At 48.6% G+C, this 27,293-nt stretch overlaps 1 protein-coding gene across 2 annotated transcripts; it reads right to left on the bottom strand.

The window, feature by feature from the left end:
- Positions 1 to 374: 374 nt before the first annotated feature.
- Positions 375 to 27,293, bottom strand: GMPS (guanine monophosphate synthase). Of its 2 annotated transcripts, XM_066325655.1 has the most exons (16): positions 27,172 to 27,293; positions 21,551 to 21,738; positions 18,695 to 18,809; positions 17,547 to 17,644; positions 16,497 to 16,600; positions 15,633 to 15,826; positions 13,630 to 13,795; positions 12,296 to 12,447; positions 11,707 to 11,880; positions 10,935 to 11,040; positions 9,768 to 9,883; positions 8,791 to 8,916; positions 6,675 to 6,790; positions 5,243 to 5,373; positions 2,950 to 3,122; positions 375 to 938 (listed from the first exon to the last, which is right to left on the bottom strand). In XM_066325655.1, exons 1-16 carry the CDS (start codon positions 27,196 to 27,198, stop codon positions 837 to 839), a joined length of 2,088 nt encoding a protein of 695 aa, XP_066181752.1. In that variant the 5' UTR covers positions 27,199 to 27,293; the 3' UTR covers positions 375 to 836. The 2 variants fall into 2 exon arrangements, with proteins under 2 accessions (XP_066181752.1, XP_066181753.1); XM_066325656.1 differs by lacking the exons at positions 17,547 to 17,644; positions 18,695 to 18,809.

Raw genomic sequence — 27,293 nt, 5'->3', positions numbered from 1 at the left:
TTGCTTCACTGCCCACAGGAGAGCCAGGAGGGGCTGCAGGGACGGGGCTCACCCCAGCCAGGACTCCACACCAACACCCAGAAATGATCTTACAGACGGAGCTAAGCACAACACACCCCCAAAAAAAGCCCTGCCAGAGCCAAGGTGTAGGAAATGAAACTGTCACCAAGGCCAAGGGCAGCACAGGGGCAGCTTTGTCCTTGTGCCACCCCAGGGCACTGCAGGAGCTGGGGGCTGTGCAGGGACAGACACACGGACACAGCAGTGCCAGCAGAGCCCAGCACTGCCCACCTCACTGCCACAGCAGCCTCCAGGGGCACGGAACACAAGGGGCATACACACAGCCAACTCCACGACTCGACAGCACCCACTGCTCCGTTTGGCAAAATATTTATTTATAATAAACCCGTCCCAAAGCGCTTGGTCACAAAGAAATGAAAACTCCTCTTACACGCGTCCGGGCCGTAACAACGCTTTCGGTAGAAGTAAATCAACTGTCTCTTTTTTGACAACAGTGTACAAAACCCAAAGAGACACGGAAATGACAGGTAACAGAACACGGTGGGGGGAACAGGGGGGCACTGGAAAGACAAAGGCAAAGCAGAGGGGCCCGGCCTGGCAGCACTGCCACCATCATTTACCCGTACAGTCCTCAGCCCCACGCCGCTCTCATCCCCAGCACAGCTCTCAGCTGCAGGATTATGCTCCGGGAGAGGGATCTGATGCCATGTAGCAGCTCCAGTCACTCTTTCACAGTACTGCATGTCAACACTGGGAATGGTTTCTGATATGGTTTCGACTCCACACAGTACTTGGATAGGGGAAAGGAAAGTTAGTTACTCCCACTCCGTAGTTCCTGGTGGCTTTGATGTCAAGTCATACATCACCCGAGAGATGCCAGGGATCTTCTTGATCTCTGCCACCATCTTCAGCACAACCTGTGGTGGAGGGGAGACAGAATATCAGAGAGAAAGGTGTGTGACTGAGCAAAGTCACCCCAGGGAGCTGGAGGGCACACTGCTCACAGCAGTCTGCTGGGCACCAGAGCCTGCTGCCATCAGCTCACTGCCACCAGGCACAAAACCAGGAAGAAGAAAACCTCTGCTTTCCAGTGAGAGTCACCTTCCAGAGCTCACAATTAATCCATGATGCAGGAATACTCCCAGGGAGAATCTGATGGCGCTCAGAAGTTCAGCTTCCTTAAAAACCCCCCAGTTCCCAACACCACTTACACGACGTGCTACTCACAGTGAAAGTTAACAGTGCTGCTCTGTAGAGAAAAACGTTATTATTTCCCCCATAAACGTGGTTTTTCTCTGTAACTTCTCTTTGTTTAGTCACCACACTCGTACCTAGCCTCAAAATGACCATTTTTTTATTTTGAAGAATGCAGGGTTTTTGTTTGGGGACGGGTTTGGTGGTGTTTGGTAGTTTTTAAATACACACACTGAGCTCCAATGAATCCTCGTGTTATACAATGGGACAGTTCACATGGCAACCTGAATTGTTCTATTCATGGACAGGCTGCCTTGAAGCAGAGGACTTCAATTATCTACAATTACTAAACAATGCTCATACGTTCTTAAAGTGGGTTTAAAATAAAAGGTCAATCCTATTCCTACAATGCATTCCCAGAGGGACAAAGCACTTGACTGGACATGGATAAAGTTTCCCATTAAAAAAAGCTTGAACCTGACTCCAAAGTCCTTTCAGTGACCTTAAGAGCAAACAGGACACTGAGATGTTCAATTGCAAGTTCCAGGAAGAGCAGAAGTGCCAAACAAAGGCCATCCCCAATGCCAGGAAATTTCCAATTACCGATGCAAAAATTGATTCCAAATCCCAGGAATGGCTGGGGTATTCTTGCTCCTTTAATTCGGGTCATTTTGGCTTCCAGTTTGTGGCACCCATCTCCCAGCCCCTCATTTTGTTCATATTTTTTCCCCCCCCAAAACGCCACAACATCCCTTTTAATGATTATTTATAAATGAGTGTCTTGGGTTGCAATATATAACCAAAAGCATGTAACCTATTCTATAGATGTTGAAACCAGCTGAAGAGGATTTTTTTTTTTCTTTTAACTCCAGGGAGAAGGGGCAGGTGCCTTCTGTTAATGGGCAGCTGCTAAATGAGGTGGGGCAGTGTTCTTTGGGTTCTTTATCCCTTCCAGGACCTGTCCCTCATCACTCTGGGGGGATATCTTCTGTTCAAACCAGCTGGGGCAGTGTTCTTTGGGTTCTTTATCCCTTCCAGGACCTGTCCCTCATCACTCTGAGCATGGTATCTTCTGTTAAACCAGCTGGGGCAGTGTTCTCTGTGCTCTTTATCCCTTCCAGGACCCGTCCTCCCCCAGGGGTATCTGCTGTTCATGGGCCACCCAGGCTCACTGCAGGGCTGACACAATCCCATCATCCCACTGGGAGAGGCTCCACCCAGGGGGAGGAGCCCAGCATTCCCCCCTGGATCAGCCCTGGGGTTCAGAGCCCAGCTCAGCACCACTGGAGCTTCTCCAGGATCATCTCTGCTCCAGCAGAACCACGTCTGTCACTGCAGGAGGGTTCATCTGGGCTGACACCAACACTGACCAACGGGGCTCAGGTGTGTTCTGACCCTGGCAGGGTTTCTAGGATTTTTGTTTGTTTGCCTGTTTTCCTGTAGCTTTGTATTTTTAATATTCCCAGTAAAGAACTGTCGCTCCTATTCCCACATCTTTTCCTGAAAGCCCCTTTAATTTCAAAATCATAATAATTCAGAGGGAAGGGATTTACGTTCTCCATCCCAAGGGAAGCTCCAGCTTTCCCTGGCAGACTCCCTGTCTTTTCCAAACCAAGACAAAAGAGGAAAAAAACCCAACGACCAGGCAATCAAAAGGAAGGCAGTGAGGCTGAGAGGAAAGGAGGAATGAGCAGAGGCTGAGAGGAGCCTGGGGGCAGCTGCAGCCCCTCTCACCTCCTCTGGCACCTCGGTGCCCGGCGTGGCCGCGACGCCCGTCATGAAGTCGCTGGTGATGAAGGGCCTGATGACCACAGACCTCTGGCAGGAGGGCTGCTTCTGGAGGGGGTCCCGGTCAAAATGCAGCGGGGTCAGGATTATTGGCATCTGGCTGATCTTCCCAGCATAGCCTGCAGCACAGGGACACACACACGGGGTGTTAGCTGGAGGGACACGGACACCAGGGACACCGATGCCTTGGGGGGGATGAGCTGGGACAGACTGGGCAGGGCTGGAGAATAAAGTAAAGATTTATTGAAAGGCCTTTAGGGTACACCTTGGGCAGGACAAGAGCCTGGCCAGGGCTACACCCAAGGTGTGCTAAGAATGGACACAAAACGGATCCAAAATGGTCACAAAATGGACCCCGAATGGTCACAAAATGGCTGACTAGTCATGAGATCTTACATTTTTATAAGTTTTGGCCTATTTGCATATTGAGGTTTAATTGTCCCATTCCACCCCAGGCTGTGAGGTCCCATCCTCCTTGTCCCTCCCTCCAGCCCACCCTTGTTTGTGCTTTGGGGCTGAAAGTTGTCCTTGGTGTGCAGCAGGAGAAGGATTTGTTTTGTGTCCCTACTCTGTGACTCACTAACACGTAATGTGAGGCTCAAAACTGCACCCCCTGGGCAGCACAGATTCTGCAAACATGAAAGCTAAAACTGAAGGCACCAACAGGAGTTCTGCACCACTCCTGCCTGTGCTCCTAGCTCTGAAGCAGGAGCTGCTCCCATATCCTGGGGATTTGCTCCCTCTGGGGCCACAGCCCGGGGTCACAGCAGTGCTGCAGCCCTACAGAGCAGCTCTGGGGGCACTGGGAGGGCACTGGAGAGGCCCTGGCACAGGCTCCCAAAGAAGCCCCATCCCTGGAAGGGTCCAAAGCCAGGCTGGATGAAGCTTGGAGCAGCCTGGGATAAGTGCAAGGTGTTCCCAGGGCCTGGAACAGATGACCCCTAATGTCCCTTCCAACCCAAACCATTGTGAAATTCTATAAATTGCCACTTGAGGTGATCCTCAGCCTTTACAGGCACACAGAAAAATGCCAGCTGTGTTATCCCTGTAATTCACTGTGCATCAACTGAAGAGGCACTTTAATTCCCACATAACACAAAACCATGGAGGTTTTATCAGTCCCCATATCAAGCCCAATAAAGAGATGTTCCCAAATAAATCTTTGAACAGGCTTTGAAACACTCAGGAGAAAGCTCTTGAGCATCCCTGGCTGGTGGTGGGCAGCTAACTCCAGACAAGGACATTCCACTGACTTCTCAGTGCCTCTCAGAATCTCCTTCTGAAAGGCAATGCACAGCTCCCCAATTTCCCCGTTTCAAAGTGCCTGAAGTCCCAAATGCAGGTGTGTGGAGCTCAGGCTCTCTTCTCTTTCTCTCCCTCTGCCAGCCCTGGCCTGAGCTGCTGCTCAGGGAGGTTTTTTCACTAAAGCACAACTCCAGGCTTTATTTTTAGGAGCAATTCATTCACACAAAGCCAAGTGTCACCAGAAGTTAGCGAGACACAGCTACAGCTTTACCAACACAGCCAACAGTGTTATCTCAGCCTTCTGAGGCTAATTCTGTACAGGTTCTGTTCACACAGCTCTGCAAACTGAATATGGAGCCTCAAAGACAGGCATCTCTTGTCACTTGATTTATATGAAATGCAGGCAGGGCTGATGTGGTGCTTCCCACACAGATCACATCTCCAAAGGTAACTCAGTAAAAAACTGAACCCCAGAACTATTTATTGCCAGGTTCTGCCTGTGCAGCACATCCAGGGGACTCCACACTCCCTGCCTCTGCAGGGTTGAAGCTGCAGCTTTGACTTCAGGTTCAGAAATCTGAAAGCCCCACAGGCTGTGAGCATCACCCCCATGAGAAACTTGGCACCTGGATTTTCCCCAAAACAGCAGTGTTTAAAAATTACCTCAAGCTTCTTCACCTCAGAGAATCTCTGAGCTCAGCACAGAGAAGGGATTTGGGGGACTGAGTTGCCTGACAGCACTTTTTGCACAAGTCTGGAGTGAAGCACCACAGCTTTGAGCTTCAGGATGTGCGAGAACCAAGTCAATCCCCAAAATCCCCTAAAACTAATTCCTGTCCTTTATCTATCAGCTTCTACAACTTTTACTGTCGTGCCACTAACTGATCACTGTTTTTTGGCTACCTGCTCGCAGATTTTGCCAGCAGCACTCTGGCTGGGTTTGCAGGGATCTGGAAGCACAAGGCTAAGCCCTGGGAGGAGGAGGAGCACCTACCAGACTCCCTGAGAATGTTGTGAGCCTCGAAGTCAGCTTGACGTAAAGTGCTGAGGACTCCTGTGGTCAGGAAGGTGGGGGTGACATCCGTGGGGGGCTCCTTGACAGGGGGGCCGAACACATACACCACTCTGCAACACACAGAACAAACCAGAGGTGCCTCAAACCCGCTGCTCCAGGGCCACAGGCACAAAACAGAGCTGGGAAAGAGCCCCACGTTTTATTTTGCTCACAGTTTTTAACAGGAAGCCACCCAAGCTCCCCACTGAACGCAACACCTTGTTAACTAATTGCAATTTATAAATCTGCAGAAGGACAACTGCAACAAAACATCTCCTGAATTCAAAGCAGTCACATCAGCTTGATGTTTTCCATCTCATTCCTGGTGTTTCAGATGCTGCAGAACAAGAAGCAGAGTCTGAGAGTGCATGGATTCACCACGAGGTGCTCACAGCAGCTCTCTGAGCCTGCAGACACAAGGCAGGGGCATTTGTCCCAAATGCAAACCACACAGATGTGCCAGTTTACAGTGTGCATTTCTGTTTGGAATGCAAAGCCTCTGAGCACAGCTGGGCAGGAGACCAACGATGGCAGTGCCCTCCTCAGAGCCCTGGAAGAGCAGTGGAGCCTAAAAAACCCTGGCACAGAGAGGCCCCAGAGCTGTGGGGTGTTCAGGAGGGCAGTGTTTAAACCCAGCAGAGCTTAAGGAAATCAGCACTGCTCTAAAGCCAGAAAGTGGCTTTTATTTTCATTTCTTGACGTACTCTGGAACGGCACAGGCAACCCTGGTTTATGCCTCCTTTTGTCCTCTCTGCATTTTAATTTAAACAGGTATCTCACAATTCCAGGTCCTACCTTTCAGAGTAAAAGCTCTGTCAGTAGGTGTCACTTATGTGAGAAAATCAAGTTTTGCTATAAGCAATTCTAAGGAGTTTTGGCAGAAATCCCACAGCCAGGCAAGGAGGGCAGAATTCTCCAGAGCTGATTTCATGTCTAAGCACCTTCAGCTGCTGGGAAAAAAAGTTATGGGCTCGAGTAGGTAGAAAATGTATCCTCAGAGAGCTCAGTTAAGATCAAACTGCCCAGCTTTGGAGCTGTCCCTGTGCCATCAGGACTGACAAATCCCTTCCTGACACAAAGGCAAAGCAAACTGCAGCACAGCACAGCTCAGCACCAGCCTGGAGTCTTGCAGAAGGGATTTGCATAAATTATAGTGGATGCTGCCTAATCCAAGGATGTAAGGCCAGCAATTTCTTTTCGAGCTGGAAATAAATCCATATTTTGATTTATGGTGTATTTGTGACCTCTGCGTGATACACGTGGTCCAACAAATAAAAACATCAGAGCCCAGATCAAACAGGGAAATGTCTGCACCTGCTGAACTTCCACACATGAACTGGATAATGAAAAATGAAGGTAAATCAACACTCACCTGTTGATGTTGTGGCACATACGTGGTATGAGCCTGGCAAGGAACATCAGGGACTCCCAGTGTGGAGCATCTTTACTGGAGATGCCACAGACGTAGCTGTAGGAGCGACAGTCACCCTGGGGAACAAAATACATCCACACTGAACATAGAGGAGTGCTGCCAAGGCCACCCACAGCTCCCTCCTGTCCATCCTGCAGGTGACAGCAGCACAGTCTGGGCCAGCATTCAGCAGGCACTGAGCTGGTGACACCAGTGAGAGGGTGAGAAAATACAGAGCCAGGTGAGAGAGCTGTAAAAGGAAATATTCCCACTGGGAAGGTTCATCCACAGTCTCATCTGACAGTGGCCAGGGTTGGTATTCTGGTGACAAAGCACAGAAATCTGATGACACTGCAGCCTGCAGCAGGAACCAAAGCTGACTGCAAAGGGCCACACGCAGCATCAGGCAGCTGAAAATAAAACAGGAGGAGGAATTCCGCAGAGAAAGGTGCTTTACAGCCATGACTGCACCCCAACCTTTCTAAGCTGAGAGGAGCTGACCCTCAAGCAAACACCACATTTAACTTAAAGCCTTAGAACGAGCTTCCAAGATGGTGTGATGGCACGAGAGTTGTACGTCATTCAAATAGTATTGTGTGATCTCACAAGGTGAAAAACTTACACTGAAGATTTTAATATACAGTAATGTGTGTGAACAAAGATAGAAGATTTAAAGCCCCAGATTTAAAGCCCAAAGATTTAAATCTAAGTTGATTTAAACTTGCCTAAGTCCTTCACCTTCTTCTTCATAAGTTTAGGGAGTTTTCTGTCATTAAGTAAAAAAGGCCTGCATTGCACATTTTGACACTGAGTCAAAACCATAAATAATATAGGTATCATCTTCTTATTAGGTATTTGGTGCTTAGATAACCTTAGAAGGAGTTAGAGGTGCTCCATTTTACCCCATCTCTCTAACTCACTAGTTAAGAGCTCACACCTCATGAGGCTGTACACAAATAAAACCCAATAACTCAAAATCTACATTTCCCACGTATCATTCATCCTAACCTCAGCAGAAAAAAAGAAACCAGAAGTCTAACAGGAAAGGAGCTCAGCTGCTGCACAGATCCCAGTGCTCCTCCCTTCCCAAGGAGAGGGATCAGCACAGCTCAGGAAAGAACTGCAAAAAGGGCAAACCCCACATCCAAACGTAGCAAAGTGGGATTTTTCCCCAGTGCAGCCTCTGATGGTTTTGGCCTCTTTTTCTCTCTGCCAAGGTGGGAATAGACAGACAGGAAATGCAAGCTGGAGTTTGGACTTGGATGTTTATTAATTCTTATCTCCTTACAGGCTCATGAGCTGTGAGCTCTAACTGGCAAGTCAGAGAAATGAGGTAAAATGGAGCACCTCTGACTCTTTCCAAGGTTATTGAAGTGCTAATTACCCGATAACGAGGTTGTATTATTTATATTTGACCCAATAATGACCACCCAAGGCCCTCAATACTGATCTTTTTCACCCAATTACAGAAAACCACCCAAACCCATGAAGAAGGAGGAGGAAGAAGGTGTAGAAGAAGGACGCAGACAATGGCCAGAATCCTCCTCACACACAGGTGTGAACACCTGGCCAGAGTCTTATCAGCCACCTGTAAATGTATCAACCTCTGAGGGTCCAGCCCTTGCAGATTTGGCTTAAAAAAATCTCAGCAAGATTGCTCTTCAGAGCTGCTCTGTAAAGTGAAAGGCTTAATTAATGTAAAATATCAAAATGACAAACGTTACAGGAAACAAAAGATAAGCCACACATGAGTGTCTGAGAAAACCTCTGACACCTTGCTACAAACACCCCAAAAAGCCCTTTACTTCCTTTGGGCTCCTCCCTAAATACTGAATGTTTTAGGAGGGACAATTTGGTCTGCTGCCAGTAGGGAGAGTGACAGGATTGGAAGAACAGAGAAAAGGTTCAATAGCTATTTCTCTCTTGGCACTGTCGGGAGGTTTCTGAGTTTCTGGGTTCTTCACTTTAAAGGGGTGAGTCTGAAACTTCTCCCTATCAGGAAAACAGCTGCTGGGGGTGGGAAATGCATTCCAACGATTGCCCACAGCCAGGAGAGCTCCCAGCACAGCCCCTGTACCTGCACTCCCACAGTCTTGATGGGGAGCAAGAAGGCATTCAGTGAATGTAGGCTTGTGATCTGCATCAGCTTCTCCTGGTCCTCCTCACTCGTGCACGCCTTCACCCTCTGCAGCAAAGTGTGAGGCTGGAAAAGGATGCAGAACAAGGAATTGGAGTGAAATAAAGCTCCCAGGCCCTCAAACAGAACTTGCACTGGCGCAAATAAAGTTGTTATTTAAGTAACTGTTTGCTTAGTCTACATCTACCCCTTGGAACTATTGAAAAGATGCCTCTCACCTGACAATTAAACATTAGAAAAGCACTTTTCTGTGATTACACTGCATTTTAAGCTGCAGCTCTCCAAGGCCACAGGGGAAGCTCTTTTCCTGTGCTCATTTTCTCCTTCACAAAGCTGCACTTCTCAGTTTTACTGGCACCACAATTCCATCTTTTAAAGGAAAGGCAGATGGAAATCCCTGCCCTTCAGGATTTACCAAAAAGGTTCTGAAGTTGTTTTGAGCTCACACCTCAGGGCAGAGCCCTCTAATGAGTGACATTAGAGCCACCACAGAGGTCAGCACAGTCAGGAGATGTGCCAGTCAAACATTACCCACTCAAAACCCCAGGGTTTGGGTCAGGGCACCAGCTCCTGGCTCCTGCCCTTGCATTTACACACCCAGGGAGTTTTGGGGTGTGCAAACCTAGAATGTCACACCTCTTTCAGGGAGTCAGGATCTTTTCCTGACACACTGTGATCTCATCTGCACGAAGTTTAACTACAACAGAATCTGTTTGTTATTTGAAAGGTAAATGAAATTGCATTTTCCAGAAGTGGTTCAACACCTGCACCAGTCACAGCACTAAAAATTCCACTGAGCTGTGCTTGGAGGCAGCATTCCTTAAAGAGCACAAACCAGTCCTTCTAACCTTTTAGCAGGCTAAACCCCAGCTCACTCCAGAGCCAGCACTCAAACCCCAAATTTGGAATTTCCTTACCTTCTTCACGCTGGCAGAAAAATCTGCCACTATTTTCAAGATGTTGTTTGTTTCTGGGAAGTCTTTGCACACGTAAGGTTCTTCAGCACAGATCACTCTGATTGCCAGGCCAGGACCTGCAGAGCAACAGTGAACAAATATTACCCCAAATCAAGGTCTACATATGTATGTATAAAGGTGTGTGTGTAAATAAATATATATATGTGTATATATAAAAAGATATATACATATAAGATATATATATAAAGGTGTATATGTATAAAGATCTATATATATAAAAGACATACATATTAGAGGTAGAGATAAAGGTGTAGATGTATATATAAAGGTGTAGATATATAAAGATTTATATATATATATAAAAGACATACATATTAGAGGTAGAGATAAAGGTGTAGATATATATATAAAGGTGTAGATATATAAAGATTTATATATATATAAAAGACATACATATTAGAGGTAGAGATAAAGGTGTAGATATATATATAAAGGTGTAGATATATAAAGATTTATATATATATATAAAAGACATACATATTAGAGGTAGAGATAAAGGTGTAGATATATATATAAAGGTGTAGATATAAAAAGATTTATATATATATAAAAGACATACATATTAGAGATAAAGGTGTATATATATATATAAAAATAGATAGATAGCTAAAGGTATATACATAAAAAAGGTGTTCCACAAGTACAAGAGTGGAAGACTGAGGCAGTCACTGAGTCCTGTGTATTCTGCCATTGTATCTAAGTTTCAGCTGTTTTAACACCCTCAAGGAATAAACCAAACCAACCCATAATTATTGACTTTGCTCTTTTCTAGTGGAGAACTCGTGTTGGAAATGTTGAGCATTTGCTTTCCAGACAGCCAGTGGCCCTTGGAAAGGCAGAGGCAGGCCATGACTGCAGGTGAGATCCACGTGGCAGAGCTCACTGCACTTACTGACACCTCCTCCTTTGGCTTCTCCCCCCAGAGCCAAACAAAGGCTCAGTTATAAAGCATTATGTATATTTATCAAGCTGCTCTCTCAATTAATCCTTTCCTGCTGTGCTTAGGTGAAAACCTGAATTGTTTTGTTCCGTGTTTAAAGCTCAGGTTTGTAGTGCAGTCGTTCTGGGTCTGCTGCAGAGCCCTGCTGTGATGCAGCAGCTCCACACCTGGGAAGGGATGCCTGGAAACCAGCTCCTCAGGAAGACCAAGCTCTCTTCCCAGCACTCGCACTTCATCTTTGTGGAAGTCTTTCAGTGGTTCTATCACCTTACCCTGAAAAAGAGGGAAAAAAAAAATTACACTCCAGCTCACACATCCAAACAAAAAGCCTCCAATATTTAGGCTTTGGCACCCAAACTGGCCTGACCTCACAGCACCAGTGCCAACGATTCCATGAACACTGGATAGAAATTCCCTGTGAATGTGGGCTTTGTAGAACAGCTGCAGGACAGAGGGTGAGACCAGGAAATCCCAGTTTGTGCCAGAAGAATCCGTGGCTGCAGCAGAGCAGACAGAGCTGTGAGGCCAAGCTGGCTCTGCCTGTATGAATCCAGACCTTTCTTGTCTCTGCTGCACGTTCACACCAAGCCCAAAGCCTTGAAAACACCTTGTGCAGGGATCAGAATGAGAAATGGGGATCAATCAGTTCCCTCCTGTGGGTGGCAATCCGCAGATGGCTGGGTGAGAGGTCTCTGTCCTGTGCTGCTTCTTTCTCAGAATGTAACACAGTTAGAGAACTCAGCATTCCAGGGCAGAAAACCAAATCATTTTCCCACCTTTGCTTCGCATCCTAAGAACTAAAGAGCTGCACACAAAAAAGTGTTTAAAAAGCTTTTCTGGCCTTCAGGTAAACAGACCCTTGGCAAGCAGAGAAAGGGAATAACTGACACCTCACTGCCAGGGCCCCAGCAGGGGAGTTTTGGGGTGCTCAGCCTTTACCTCCTCGCGCAGTTTGCGGATCAGCTCAGTGTCGTTGTGGTGGGTTTTGATCACCTCAGCCTTGCCACTGGCCACCAGGGAAGCACTCTCGATCAGGTCAGGCCTCAGGGTGCCCTGGGCAAGGAAAACCTCCTCGGGTTTCAGGTTCATCTCCCCGATGACCTCGTTGGCAATCTGCAGGGCGGGCACAGAAGGGACTCTGTGAAATCGCGGCGATTTCAGAGCTCTCAGGAGGAATGAACTGTCTGACCCACGGCAGGGAGCTGGAAAAGCACCACCAGCAAGCTGATGATGCCACTGTCCCACTGCTCAAACACTCCTGTGACCCCAGCTTTTGTTGAAAATGGAAAAAAAAAAATATCTCCACATCTAAATAAAAAATATCAAAAAACTATCTCCAGGAACATCAGCGCCTGTTAAACATTTTCCCCGTCAACTTGCCAAAGGTTCTGGGGCCATCCCCAGCTCACACAAGCCCTGACGCATCAGTACATTTAATTTACTGTTTAATTTACTGATTAAACAGTAAAAGGTGTACCCAGGAATCACAATATTTAAAAACTTCAGCCAAGCAATAAATAAATGTTACCTTAACAAAGGTGTCACCGATGATTTTTCTCTTTTCCTCAGGACTTGTGGTCATGTTTAAGGTCTTGCTAATTCTTTTCCGTGGAGTCCTGTCCTCATCTGAGATGGGCAGAGTTGTTGTGCCATTATAGAATGAATGGGCTGCATTCACCACTGCAGGAAATCACAGGGATTTGGGGTTTTTTTTTTTTACAAAATCAATAAGGATTTTTATGCAGGTTACAAAATAAAAGTTTCACTTAATTGTTAAAAAAAATAATTCCTTTCCTTTGACTCTCAACCGCATTGACTAGAGCTGCTCAATACCTCAAAACTAATTTTAACAAGAGATTTTTTATTTCTCTTATTAACCTATTACTTTTTTTTCCACACTGTGACATTAGTCAGCCACATGCAAAACTCCAGCTCTTGCTTCCCTCTTAGATTATAATTTACTTGCTTTAAATAGTTTACAGGACAGTATTTCCCCAAGGCCTTTCTGCAAACCAAAATTAAATGATGTGCTATTTACTCATGCTACATTATACCTCTTAATTTAGAGAGGCTCCCAACCCAGAGATCAGCTGGGAGGCTCTCTGGCATCTTTTCCCAGCACTGAACTCCGTGACCTACAGAAGGAGCATTTGCAGCCCAGGGATTCCCTCAATTTGTTCCTCTGGCTGCCTGCCAGAGCCCAGGTTTATTGCTCCGTAGAGTAAATGAATGAGACATGGATTTTCCACTAAAAAAAAAAAATAATAAATTTAGAGAAATGTGTTTAGAATGAAGCTGAGGACACAGCAGCCCAGCCTGCACTGTGCCCAGTGTCACACTGCTTGAGCAGAACACAGAGAAGCCCTGCAAAAGGCTCAGAGCCCCAGAACAGGCAGATATTGCTCAAAATCACCAGCTAGGCACACAGAGCAGCTCGTGCTGGTGGCACAAACTTGGTCTTCTCTGACCTCCTCATACTTGAGGTATAAAAATAAACCCTCTAAACCTTCCCATCAGCCATGTCTGGGCACTTTCTGCTCTCTCAGTGAACTCATTCACAGAATCATAAAAGCTGGAAAAGACCTCCCAGATCACTGAGTCCAACCTTTGACCAACCAACACCTTGTTCTCACAGGGCCACTCCAAAACCATTCAAATGCACCTTTTTTAAAGCAAGAAAAAAAACAGAAAAAGAGAAAAAAAGATAAAGATAGATAAAAAAGATAAAAAAGCAACCATCACCGACCTGGCCTCGGCACCAGAGTCTGGGACCAGCAGCTCAACAAAACCCAACCCTAAGGGCAGACTCTGTGAAAAGCCCCACAACCCACAGCCAGGGGGAGGAACAGGGAGCAGGGATACCTTTCACCTGGATGCCCAGCTTCTTGAGGGCCTCCTCCACGGCCTGGCTCTCCCTCTTGCGCATGAAGCCGTTGTCGATGTGCACGGCGATGACCTGCTGCCGCTCCAGCGCGCGGTTCAGCAGCGCCGTGCACACCGTGGAGTCCACCCCGCCACTCAGCAGCACCTGCAGGGACACGGGGACACTCAGGGCTCACACAGGGCAGGGGACAGCAGAGCTGGGCCTCGGGGGGGTGTTTCTATGGGGGATGGTTTTTCCCCAGGAGCTCTGTAGCCAGGTGGTTTGACCTTTCCTTCCTTTCTTGACCCAGTTGGCTGAGGTTCTGCCATCCCCCCTGGGCAGGAGCCTGGATAAAGGACAGTTCTTCCTCTTTCTTCTTCTTGTCCTCCAGCCCCTCTAAGGCTCCAGCCCCTCCAAGGCTCCAGCCCCTCCAAGGCTCCAGCCCTCTTGCCCTCCCTTCTGCACCTCTCTCCTGCCCTCGTTTCCCCTCCTGGAATAAACATCTTGGATCAACCCTGGGGGTAAGACCCTTTTTTGGACCTTTTGCCCTGTCCCTGAAATATTCCCCCAAAGCCTCCCAAGAAAGTGAGCTAGCCCCAGGGGGCTGTGAGGGACTCGTTTCACCCCGGGGATGTGAGGTGTCACCAGAAATGGGTGTTCCATCTGGCAGCTGCTGGAACCGCCTGGGGCTGCAGAGGTGTGCTCTTTTTCTCTGTATAACCCACTCCTCAGAACTCCAGGGGATAGCTGCTGTTAAACCAGCTGGAGCAATGTTCTTTATCCCTTCCAGGACCTGTCTCTCATCACTCTGGGGGGATATCTTCTGTTCAAACCAGCTGGGGCAGTGTTCTTTGGGTTCTTTATCCCTTCCAGGACCCACCCTCCCCCAGGGGTATCTGCTGTCCATGGGCCACCCAGGCTCACTGCAGGGCTGACACAATCCCATCATCCCACTGGGAGAGGCTCCACCCAGGGGCAGGAGCCCAGCATTCCCCCCTGGATCAGCCCTGGGGTTCAGAGCCCAGCTCAGCACCACTGGAGCTTCTCCAGGATCATCTCTGCTCCAGCAGAACCACGTCTGTCACTGCAGGAGGGTTTATCTGGGCTGACACCAACACTGACCAACGGGGGTCAGGTGTGTTCTGACCCTGGCAGGGTTTCTAGGATTTTTTGGACTGTTTGTTTGCTTTACTACCTTTGTATTTTTTAATATTCCTAGAAACTGTTATTCCCATTCCCACATCTTTGCCTGAGAGCCCCTTTAATTGCAAAATGATAATAATTCAGAGGGAAGGGATTTACGTTCTCCATCCCAAGGGAAGCTCCAGCTTTCCCTGGCAGACTCCCTGTCTTCTCCAAACCAAGACAACAGCACTGAGCTGCAGCCAGCCAACAATGCACTGCCCCAGCTCCCTAAAACCTGGAAATGCAGGGCTGGAAGAATGCACCCCACAGCCCAGCAGGTGTTTCCATAGAGGGAAAGGGTTAAGACTCACCCCTTGCTGGTTTTATAAGGTAAAGGAGCCAGAAACTTCTTTGCCAGTAATGGGCTCAAGGCCAAAATAAAACCACTGATAGGTCTCTTTAGCTGCTCCTCAGAAATGCAGCTAGAGTCCATTGGCAGCAGGCCAAATGCTCCCCCCAGAACATTCAGTATTTAAGAAGCACAGAGGTTCTAAGGGCTTTTTTTGGGGTCTCTTAGTCAGGTGTCAGATGCTTCTCTGGCACCTGTGAATGACTTTTGTTCTTTTACTTCAGTATCATTTGTTATTCTAGCATTTATAAAACCTTTGCTTTACAAAACACACCCAAGGAGCTGTGTGGCAATTTCATTAAGCCACTCTGGGAGGCGGCAGGTCAACCCTCAGCCTTGACACATCTTCAAGGTGGTCATTACACTCTGGCCACCTGTAAGGCTGTACCACAGCACCCAACCCAGCCCAGTTCCCCACTCCAAGTGTCAGTGGTGCTGCACACAGCCCCCAGCTGTGCCCCAACTCACCAGGACCTTGGAGGAGCCCACTTTCTCCTTGATGTCCTGGATGCACTGCAGCTCCCTGTTCTCCACGGTGAAGGTGCCGCTGCATCCCGCGATGTCGTACAGGAAATTCTTCAGGATCATCTTCCCGTTCACTGTCAGGCTCACCTCAGGGTGGAACTGTGCTCCATAGAGCTTTTTAGACTCGTTTGCTATGCCTGGGACACGTGACAAAATAATAATAATAATAATAATAATAATAATAATAATAATAATAATAGTGAATCAATAAGGTGGAAGTGAATGCACGCCCAAGTCAAGCAGGAGAATCAAAGTGGCTCTTTGGGATTTGCTGACTCCTGTGCCTTTAAAACCCCAAATTCTGAGCCCCCACAATAATTTCCTGGCACAATCTCTGTGTGATGTTCAAGCCCTGCTTCCAGTACCTACGTTATTCTTGCTCAGTTTGACATTCATGCAGTATTAAATACAATAACAAGTTAATAAAGCTTTAATAATTAAACAGTGCTTGACTTGTACTGTTCCAGTGCACAGCCCAAACCCCCCTGGCACTGCACACCATAGTGCAGGTCTCCCTCTCCCCTGCCTCAAGGGCACAGGATACTTTATTTCTGAGCCAAACAACACATGCATGCTTTAAAATATTATAAACTAGATAAATTAACCTCAATCACATTTCAATCAGGACCATTCCTTTCAGAGTCTATTTCTTTATTATGGTGACAGCTTGATAAATACACACCAGAAACTGTTAGAAACAATTCATTTATTTGGCAGTTAAAGGACATTTGGTTCAAACTCATGTCTGCCATAATTCTTTACTTTACCAAACATTATCACAAGACAAATTCAGGATAAAATAAATACCTGCTATGATGTTTCCAGACTGTGCCACCACTTTGAATCCATCAGCTACTTTATCCACACTATCTCCATGAGTGAGAAGCACAAGCTCTTCCTTCTGAAGGCCCCTAAACCAGGATTAAAAAACCAGAATCAATTCAAGAAAGAACAAAGATTTAACTCCCTGCCTTTCCAAGAGATGCCCTGAGGGATTCCAACAAAAGCACATCTCAACAGACCAAGACATCTGAAATGTCTGCAGGATTTCCTTCCCAGAACAGCCATCTGCAGCTCTGAGATGCCTCCCTTTGGAAGCTGCCTCCTGCAGTAGGGAACTGCTCTTAATTCTGGAGGCTTTGTGGGACTCTCCTTATAAACACCCCAGCACTGAAGTTCCCTCTTGGACATGAGGAGCCAATCAGGGCACTGGGAGTGTTGCTTTTTATTTCAACAAAGCGCACTTTTCTTGTTCAAAACCATGTGTTTTGGGGACAATTTGGGCACATCAGTCCTGCAAGAGCCCTACAAAAGGAAGATAATAAAACTGGAACACCAGGGATGAGTAAACTGGCAGAACAGTAAACCGATCCTTTTTACAAGGAGCTTGAAAGCCTTGACAAAAAAAGCCACAGACAAAGGCAATCTAATTCTGCTTTATAAAACATCACAAAGCAGTTTTAAAGGAAGGCAGAAGAGGAATGGGTTTGGATTTTCTGTGCCATTTCCAACACTGGATGGGCACCAACAAATACAAGAGCAGTGCACTGCAGGAGACAAGAGCTTAACTCAAACATCCTCAGGTCATGTTGCACTTAGAGTGTCTCAACGAAGACTCTGAAATAAGGGGTTTATACAATATTCCCACAAATACAAATGCTTTTTTGGAGCCAACTGGAAAGTTATCCCTAAGTATCTGTTTCCATGAATAATCTGCTTATTTGTGATCACACTTGTAAAAAGTTTTCTTAGAAATTATCAGCCAATTTTGGTCTTTGTTTAAAAAAATAACCTTCCTCTCATCCAGACACCTTTCCCTAAACTGCAACTGCTTTGATCACTGCAATGTGTGTGCACCTGAAGAGTGAGCAGGTGTTGTCCAGGGTGATGCTGAACACTCCGTCCTCCCGAACGCTCTTCTTGTGCACCGTCCCTCCAAACACCTTGTTCATCATCTGCACAGCAAAAGGACACCTTGAGAAAGCTCCTCACGACCTGCATCACTCCGTCCCTCACCCCACCACACTCCTTGTGTGTAAGACTTGTAAGAATTCCAGAGTTGTAAGAATTCCCTTCAGAATTAATCCTTGCTCTGTACCGGGCTCATTCCCCACGCACAGGGAGCAGAGCCCCGCAGGCAGAGATTTACAAAATAAGGATTATTCCTCAGAAAGGGCTGCTCTGCAAACCAGCTGACTGCCTGAGGCCACATCAAAAACCCTGACTTTATTCCCTTGGTTTTATTCTGTGACTAACCCTGGAAAAGCCAAGGAGCACGAGCAGAAGTCATGCACCCAAAGCAGCTCTTCTCTCCCTGGAAGTTTGTTTTGCTCCGCTGGGATCTACCAGATCCCTGCAGGATCACCAGTGGGGCCAAAGGTTAGTAAGGGTCATTTCTTTTTCTGTGAGGGAGTGTTAAGCACTCTCAAGAACCACGCTGGGACCAGCCCATGCCTGAGACTCTGCTCCACTTGTTGCCAGGAGGAGCCTTGTTCAGCCCCAGCGGGGCAGAATTAATGAGGGACTGACAGGTCACATTTACTCTGACAGGAACAGGGAGCGTGGAACTCAATTCACAGCCCTGCAGCAAAGAAAAACCATTTATCCAACTGATCCCAAACGGGTTTGGGTTGGAAAGGACCTTAAAGCCCAGCCCATTCCACCCCTGCCATGGCAGGGACACCTCCCACTGTACAAACCCCAGTATCCAGCCTGGCCTTGGGCACTGCCAGGGATCCAGGGGCAGCCACAGCTGCTCTGGGCACCTGTCCCAGCCCTGCCCACCTTCCCAGGAAAGAACTTCTCCCTAATCTCTCATCCAAATCTGCCCTCCTTCAGCTTAAGGCCACGACAAGGCAGAGCCTAGAGAGGAACACAGAGCCAGCTCAGTTCATCAGCTGAACGCTCCCGTGGCACTGCCTCTGTTTGACAGCAGAGGTGCCTGTGGACAACTCCTGGAGATGTTCCCCAGCCCCAAGAAGAGCTCTGCTCTCTCCCAACAGCACCTGCATCCCATAGCAGATGCCAAGCACTGGTTTTCCTATTGTGAATATGGCAGGGTCGAACCACGGCGCATCTTCTGCGTACACAGAGTTTGGTCCTCCAGAAATGATGATGGCTCTGCAGACAGAACAGGGAGAAATCGTTCACACAAACACACTGCTTACTTTGAAATCTATTGACTTTAAGCACTGGCACTGTCTCAGGCCACTCTTGGAACTGATACCTTCTAACAGACATTTTAGCACAGATATCATAAACACGGAGCTCCGTTTTTGCTGTCAGACCCAGCAGGTTTTCAGGGAGAGATTTCCTCAGTTTAAACAAAGTTAAATACAAACCCTCATAAAAAGTGCCTGTATTTTAAATTCCTCATAGCCAACCATCAGCTACGAGAGAAGGAGGATGGCTGGGACAAATGTAGAGTATTAGCACCAATATATATATATTTATATATATATATATACACACACAATTTACGAAGTCTGTGACATCTGGAGGAGACCTGCAGTCAAAAAAATCCCCTCCCTAACTCCTAAACCTGCTGAAAAAAGGTCCTTCCATCCGTTCTGGTTATGCAGAGATGGCATTAGCAGCAAGCTGAGAATTACAAGCACAATACACACCATCAGGTAGTGTTTGGAGTTAATACTTCACACTATAAAAGAAAATTCAACCACCTCGAAGGGGAAGAGAGAGTTTTTGCAAACCATAATGATTTACAAGACCACGAACTGCAGAAGCACCGGTTGGGCAACACTCCTGGCCTCAGCCCAGGACAGAGCAGGGCTGCACCAGACCTTGGACTCAGAACTGTTTGTTTCACAGAGAACATCAAACTTCTTCCCTGCCAGAAATGCAGAACCAAACCAGACACAAGTTACACAAATGGGATTAAACGTATCTAACAATTCTCCCAGCATCAGCTCCACGCAAGTACTGACAAAACAGAGTTTTTCTGGCTGTGAGCAGCAGATACAGGCCCTGTGCTGCCCACTCCTGTCTGTGCCACCAACAGAAGGGCCCTGCAGGACCAAGGCCTGGCACCAAATGACATATATTTCATGTCAGCATTGGGTAATTATCTCTTAAACAGCCTCAGTAAGAGTTAGAAGGGCTCCTTTTTGTCTGGGTTCTTGGACTGGCAAGTCGGAGCTCAGGCCTGGTGGGGTGCAAATCCTGTAAATAGATAAGATTTAATAAATGCTGTAAATAAGTAAGATCTAATAAATACTGTGAACAGATAATATGTAACAAGAAGGGCAGCACGACCCACCTCAAATGGTCACTATTGTGTCAAAAGCATAAATAACATAGGTGTCACTTTAACATTGGGTTAAATAGCCTCAGTAAGAGTCAGTAAGAGGGGCTCCATTTTGCCTGGGTTCTTTGACTGGTTCTTTGCCTGGTTCTTTGCCTGGAAAGTGGGAGCTCAGGCCTGGTGGGGTGTAAATATTGTCAATAGGTAAGATCTAATAAATACTGTAAATAATATCTAATAAATACTGTGAATAAATAATATAAGAAAGGCAGCACGACTCACCTCAAACGGTCATTATTGTGTCAAAAGCATAAAATAACAGGGGTGTCACTTTAGCATTGGGTAATTATCCCTTAAATAGCCTCACTTTAGCATTGGGTTAAACAGCCTGGGCAGGAGTCAGAGGGGCTCCATTTTGCCTGGGTTCTTTGTCTGGGTTCTTTTCCTGGTTCTTTGCCTGGCCCATTGGGGCTCATGCCCAGCGGGGTGTAACTACTGTAAAGAGGTAAGATCTAACAAATACTGTTAATAAATAAAATCTAATAAATACTGTGACAAGATAACGTGTGACAAAGGCAGCATGACCCACCTCCAATGCTCACTATTGTGTCAAAAGCATAAATAACATAGGTGTCACTTTAGCATGGGGTTAAACAGCCTGGGTAAGAGTCAGAGGGGCTCCATTTTGCCTGGTTCTTTGACTGGTTCTTTGCCTGGAAAGTTGGAGCTCAGGCCTGGTGGGGTGTAAATATTGTCAATAGGTAAGATCTAATAAATACTGTAAATAAGATCTAATAAATACTGTGAATAAATAATATAAGAAGGGCAGCACGACCCACCTCCAATGCTCACTATTGTGTCAAAATCATAAATAACATAAGTGTCACTTTAGCATGGGGTTAAACAGCCTGGGCAGGAGTCAGAGGGGCTCCATTTTGCCTGAGTTCTTTGCCTGGTTCTTTGTCTGGCAAGTTGGAGCTCAGGCCTGGCGGGGTGTAAATACTGTTGATAGATAAGATCTAAAAAATACTGTAAATAAGATCTAATAAATACTGTGAATAAATAACGTGTAATAAGAAAGACAGCACGACCCACCTCCAATGCTCACTATAGTGTCAAAATCATAACTAACAGGGGTGTCACTTTAGCATTGGGTCATTATCTGTTAAACAGCCTGGGCAGGAGTCAGAGGGGCTCCATTCTGCCCGGTTCTTTGCCCGGTTCTTTGGCAGGCTGGGGCTCATGCCCGGCGGGGTGTAACAACTGTAAAGAGGTAAGATCTAATAAATACTGTAAATAACTAAGATCTAATAAATGCTGTAAATAACTAAGATCTAATAAATACCGTGACTAGATAACGTGTGACAAAGGCAGCAAGACCCACCTCAAACAGTCACCATTGTGTCAAAATCATAACTAACAGGGGTGTCACTTTAGCATTGGGTCATTATCTGTTAAACAGCCTGGGCAGGAGTCAGAGGGGCTCCATTTTGCCCGGTTCTTTGGCAGGCTGGGGCTCACGCCCGGCGGGGTGTAGCTGCAGCAGACAGGTGAGACCCAGGCGGGCTGTGAGGCCAGCAGAGCAGGGCAGAGCACGTACCTGAAGCCCTGCTCGCGGATGGCGAAGGCGGGCGTCTCCAGCGGGAAGATCTCGGACTGCACGAAGAGCTCCCGCACGCGCCGGTCGATCACCTTGCCGTACTGCGCGCCCGCGTCCAGGATCACCACGGCGCCCTCGTAGTGCTGCTGCTGCTGCCCATCCTTCAGCTCGGCCCCGGCCTTCTCGGGCTGCCAACGGCACCCACGTCACGCGACAGACACACCGAGTCACCCGCACGCCCCGCGGAGTCACCCGCACGCCCCACGGAGCCCACGGGACACTGACACACCCCACGGGACACTGACACCCATGTCAGAGATCCCATGGGACACTGACACCCACTGAGAGAGGCCACGGGACACTGACACACCCCATGGAGTCACCCACAGCCGCCCACGGAGTCACCCGCACGCCCCACGGAGCCCACGGGACACTGACACACCCCACGGGACACTGACACCCATGTCAGAGATCCCATGGGACACTGACACCCACTAAGAGATCCCACGGGACACTGACACCCACTGAGAGAGCCCACGGAGTCACTGACACACCCCACAGAGTCACCCACACACCCCACGGGACACTGACACACCCCACGGGACACTGACACCCACTGAGAGAGCCCACGGGACACTGACACACCCCACGGAGTCACTGACACCCACTAAGAGAGGCCACGGAGTCACTGACACCCATGTCAGAGATCCCATGGGACACTGACACCCACTGAGAGAGTCCACAAAATCACTGACACCCACTGAGAGATTCCATGTAATCACTGACACCCACTGAGAGACCCCACAGAGTCACTGACGCCCACTGAGAGAGCCCACAGAGTCACTGACACACCCCACGGAGTCACTGACACCCATATCAGAGATCCCATGGAGTCACTGACATCCACTGAGAGAGCCCACGGGACACTGACACCCACTGAGAGAGCCCACGGAGACACTGACACCCACTGAGAGAGCCCACAGAATGATCAACACCCACGGCAAGGAGCCCATGGAATCACTGACCCCACTGAATCACCACCACCCACGTGGGGCAGCAACCCCACGGAAGGACACCCACATCAGCGATCCCATGGAGTCACTGACACCCATGTTACAGATCCCACAGGAGGAATCACAGACACCCACTCAGGGATCCCACAGGAGGAATCACAGACACCCACAGCACGGATCCCACAGGAGGAATCACAGACACCCACAGCACGGATCCCACAGGAGGAGGAATCACAGACACCCAGAGCAGAGATCCCACAGGAGGAATCACTGACCCCATGGAATCACAGACACCCACTCAGGGATCCCACAGGAGCTCTGGGACACGAGGCAGGACACGGCCGCTGTGAGCAGCCTGAGTCCAGCTGTCCACCCCAGCCCACCACCGTGGTCACCACTGACCCTCAGGTGCTGCTCCTACACATTCTCAGAACCTTCTCAGGCCTGGTGACCCCACCACTACCCTGGGCAGCCCCTCTGATGATTCACAAACCTTTTTGTCAGGAAATGTCTGCTGAAATCCAGCCCAAACCTCCTTTGGTTTACTCTGACAGCCCACTGACTCAGCCAGAGCTCTTTAACAACTACCATGTGCCAGGCTTTGCTAATTAGCTATGCTAATTTATGATAAAAATGATAAAGACCAGCCAAGAAACTTCAAAATGAACAAAAGAATCTTGAAGAATATAAGGAGCTGTCAAGATGAATGTGCTGGACACCAGCACAGAACATCCCCCACCAGGCAGAGACACAGACAACATCCCCCAAAAAACAGACAGGGCACAAATTAGGGAAGAAAAATGCTAATGAGCTAATGAAGGCAGAGCTTTCCACGAGCAAGAGCTCATATGCCCTGATCACCATCTGCAGCCTCTCCATCTTTTTCCATTTTCCAGTTCCACGTGAACCCCAGCACGGCTCATGAGAACTGAGAGCCTTTTTCTCAGGCAAGACAGCACAAAATGAAACAAAAAAAAAATGTTCTTCCCCCTGATGCTGCCTCATATGCTGAACTTCACTTGACATTACCTCCTGGAGAGAATAAAAAAGGGGAAATTGAGAACAAATGTCGCTGGTAAATGATTTAAAAAAAAAATGCATTTTGAGTGCAGCATTTGAGCAGACTGCACATCAGAACAAAGCAGTGGTTCCCTCTGAGCCCCTCACGTCTGAACTGCTTGGCCAATTCTGGCTAAATCTCAAAGAGTGCTAAAAAACACAAGTCTCTTCGTTTAAAAAACTGGTGAGAAGAGGCAGCAATTCCATGGAGGTGTCCTTATCAGAGCATCTCCAAGGAACAATCAACACCAAAAATTTGCTGCCTCAAGAATTTACTTCTCTTAGGGACTTCTTCCCCTAACTTTAATTAAATCTTACCCTGTTTCCTTGCCAATGCAGCTTGGTGAAGGACAGACTGGGAAGGGTTTTACTTTGGCAAAGGCTGCCTCCAAACATCTCGGAGCTCCATTTGAAGTTTTAGAGATGGCATTTTGGAGCTGCTCTGCTCAGTTTGGAGCAGGCAGCAGAACCTCCAGCCCACGTGTTCCCATCACTGCTGCTCCAGCATTTCCACCTGGGGCAGGAATTCACCCCACACTGGCCACAGGTGACTCTGGAGAGCATCATCCTGCTGGGACACAACCTCCCAACAAACACACTGCCAACTGCCAAAGCTCACAGCAGCTGCAAGAGCTTTTATCTCAATTAAAGGACAAAAGCGGAGGGGAAAAAATAGTGCTAAATCCCTGAAAAGCCTAAATCCAGGTTAAAAATCAGGTATTGAATTCTTCAGCTGGCAGCCAAGGTGCCTGGTGAGGAGTTGTTAGTGACTTTTAGTCCTGGGTCACACAACAAAAAGCGCAGATGCTGGAAGAGAGCAGGCTTCAGCAGCAGAGACCCCTGCACACCCCCAGTGAGGCACCAGAACTCTCCTCCCTTTCAGCACAGGGGCAGGAATCACTTCTAGAGCAATTCTGGCCATTTCCACCTGTACATTTCTAAATCAGAAGCTCTCACGAGACAGACCAACATTTTTATTCTTTCCTGAGCTCACCTTGGGGAAAGCTCTACTCCTCACAGCGCTGGTTTTTTTATTTCAAATCTTTAATTGTTTCAGAGCAGTAGCTTGTGTCATTTAGGGACAGAGCTCTGCAGCCCTCCCATGAAAAAAGACTGAACAGGAATTACTAAACAGGAGTTCCTGCTGGTGTCAGCTCAGCTGGACTGAGAGCCCAGCATCTACACCTGTACCTAATAAATACATCAATCTGGTTTTCTACTCTGAAACGTTTTGGGCAGGCAGGCACGGTTAATGGGGAGACAGGAGTGTGGAAACAGAGAGAGCCCAAATTCCATCAGGAGTAGCTTGAGAAGCAGTTAAAGCAGCACAAAGATGTCTGTGTCCTGAAGTGCACCTCCCTCAGATCCACAGAAGCAATAGAGCAATCCAGACTCCTCTGGATGAACCACACCAGCAGAACTGCAAGGGGCTTCAGGACTAAGAGTGCCCAACACACAGCACCATAAATCACAGGCAAAAAAAAAAAAAAAGAGGAAAGGAAAAAGAAAAAAAAAAGGCAGAAAAGTCATCACAGCATCTGGCTTTACTTACTGAAAGGCACAGTGCCAAGGCTAGGGGTTGAACCCCCAAATTTAGCGAGGGACACTCCGTTTGATGAAATGCACCGAGGAGCAGATGCTGTCTGTGTGCAGCTGAGCTCTGGCTGTGCCAGCACAGAGATTAAGAGGCCAGCACACAGCCCAGCTCCTGCAGGGATGGACGGGGCTTATGGAGCCAGCACCTCTTCCTGCTGGGGCAGCCTCGAAGGAGAGCTCTTTTTTCCCCTCACTACAGCTAGAACTAGAGCTTCTTGTCTTCTATTCACACAAAGATCTGGAGAATAAGCTGGGTTTGAGCCCTCCTGTGGAAGCTGCTCTGACCTGCCCCAGGCAGCACGCTGCTGTCCCCAGAGCAGGGCTACAACAGGACTAAAAACTGTGCACACCGAGAGCAGAAAGCCTCTATTCAGCTAATTCCAGGGACCACCGAGGTGCCACACGTCACCTGAGCCATGTGGTCACCCTGACTGTGCTGCCACACCGAGGGTCAGCCCCGTGCTCCACCAGGTCACACCAGAGGGCAAAAATGTGCCACCAGCACTGCTCTTCTGGGGTCAAAACCAGGTCATCCCCAGTTCTCTGGTGAGCTGAGAACTGCAACCAGGCTTGGGCCACCAGCCAAGGACCCCACAACTCCTGTTCCTCACATCCCTGCCTACTGCCTTAAACTGAGTGTGTGAGTTCCTCAGAGCCCACTCGTGCAGAATCAGGGGGTTTTTCAGCATTGCACACCCCACGTGCTTGCAGGTTGGTCATTACTGCAATTAGAAAGCACATTTCCATCCTGGAGCACTGGGAAGCAGCAGCAGCTCCTCTCTCGGAGCCTTCACCCACACCGGGGAGGCAGGAGAAGCCTACACCAGGAGCCTGCATCCTGCACTTTTGAGCCAGCACAGGTTTTACCAGAGTTTCACCGTTTTCCTGTGGTATTAAAATTAAGCGGGTGTAAGAAGACTCACTCGTATTTCAAAGTGTAACAGGAAAGCAGCTCCCTCAAACTGAGGCCAGCCCCCAAACCGAGACAGGAGCCCCCCAAACCATCCTGTCAGGGACATTTTAGCAGACAGGAGCCCCCCAAACCATCCTGCCAGGGACATTTTAGCAGACAGGAGCCCCCCAAACCATCCTGTCGGGGACATTTTAGCAGACAGGAGCCCCCCAAACCATCATGCCAGGGACATTTTAGCAGACAGGAGCCCCCCAAACCATCCTGTCAGGGACATTTTAGCAGACAGGAGTCCCCAAACCATCCTGCCAGGGACATTTTAGCAGACAGGAGCATCCTGCCTGCAGAAAGTGCTCCCACCGTGTCGGAGCTCCACACGGCAGCTCAGCCATGGGCAGGAAAGGAGGCTGTGACCTGGGAAAAACGGACCAGAAAACTCACACAGCGACCAAGTGAGCACTCAGAAACCCTTCAGAGACACAGCTTAGTGCAAGCTAGATGTAGGGAATAAGGGAGGAGAGGAGGTTGTGAACACGGCCAAGGAAAACCAAGTCACAAAACTTACACGGCGACCAAGCGAGCGCTCAAAGCCGACCCCCCCTCCCGGAGTCACGTTTTGTCCCGGACTAGATAAAGAAAGCAGAACCGGCCTCTCCCGGCGCTGCGGCAGCTGGAGGCAGCCGGCAGGGCTGCGGTGAGGAGTTACCGTGAGCAGAAAGAGCCGGGAGCTGCCCGAGGCACGGGCACAGAGCCGCACGGACACACGGCTGTGGCCTGCGGGAGCCGCCGAACGGAGCGAGCCCCCGGCACAGAGCGGGGACACGGCCCGAACAGCCCCGCTCGGCCAATCCATCGGTAATTAATGAATCAGTGCTCTGAAGCTGCGCGGCTGCGGCGCGGGCGCTCCCCACTATCCCCTGCTGTCCCCGCTGTCCCCTGCTGTCCCCCGCTGTCCCCGCTCCCTCCCGTTCCCCGGCGCCCCGCCATGTGGCCGGGCGGGCAGCAGCGGGCCGCAGCCCCGGCGACACTGCGGCGGCACTGACCTTGGTGTCCCCGTTGCACAGGGCCATGGGGGCGGCGGGCAGAGCCGAGAAAAGGCCGCGAGGAGCCGCGGCCGATGAGCTAATGCCGCCCGCGGGAGGAGGAGCCGCCCCGCACCGCCGCG

Source organism: Sylvia atricapilla, chromosome 10 (genome assembly GCF_009819655.1).
Source record: "Sylvia atricapilla isolate bSylAtr1 chromosome 10, bSylAtr1.pri, whole genome shotgun sequence".
Lineage (NCBI taxonomy): Eukaryota > Metazoa > Chordata > Aves > Passeriformes > Sylviidae > Sylvia > Sylvia atricapilla.
The sequence above is the reverse complement of the archived record's forward strand: the minus strand, read 5'-3'. Positions and strand labels throughout refer to the sequence as shown.

Excerpts from the sequence above, each read along its gene's own strand:
- GMPS (XM_066325655.1), bottom strand. The coding sequence starts at position 27,198 with ATGGCCCTGTGCAACGGGGACACCAAG. Across the intron at positions 8,917-9,767 it reads TTTCTGCCAGCGTGAAGAAG|CCTCACACTTTGCTGCAGAG; the intron begins GTAAGGAAATTC and ends ATCCTTTTCCAG. Across the intron at positions 939-2,949 it reads GCACCGAGGTGCCAGAGGAG|GTTGTGCTGAAGATGGTGGC; the intron begins GTGAGAGGGGCT and ends CCTCCACCACAG.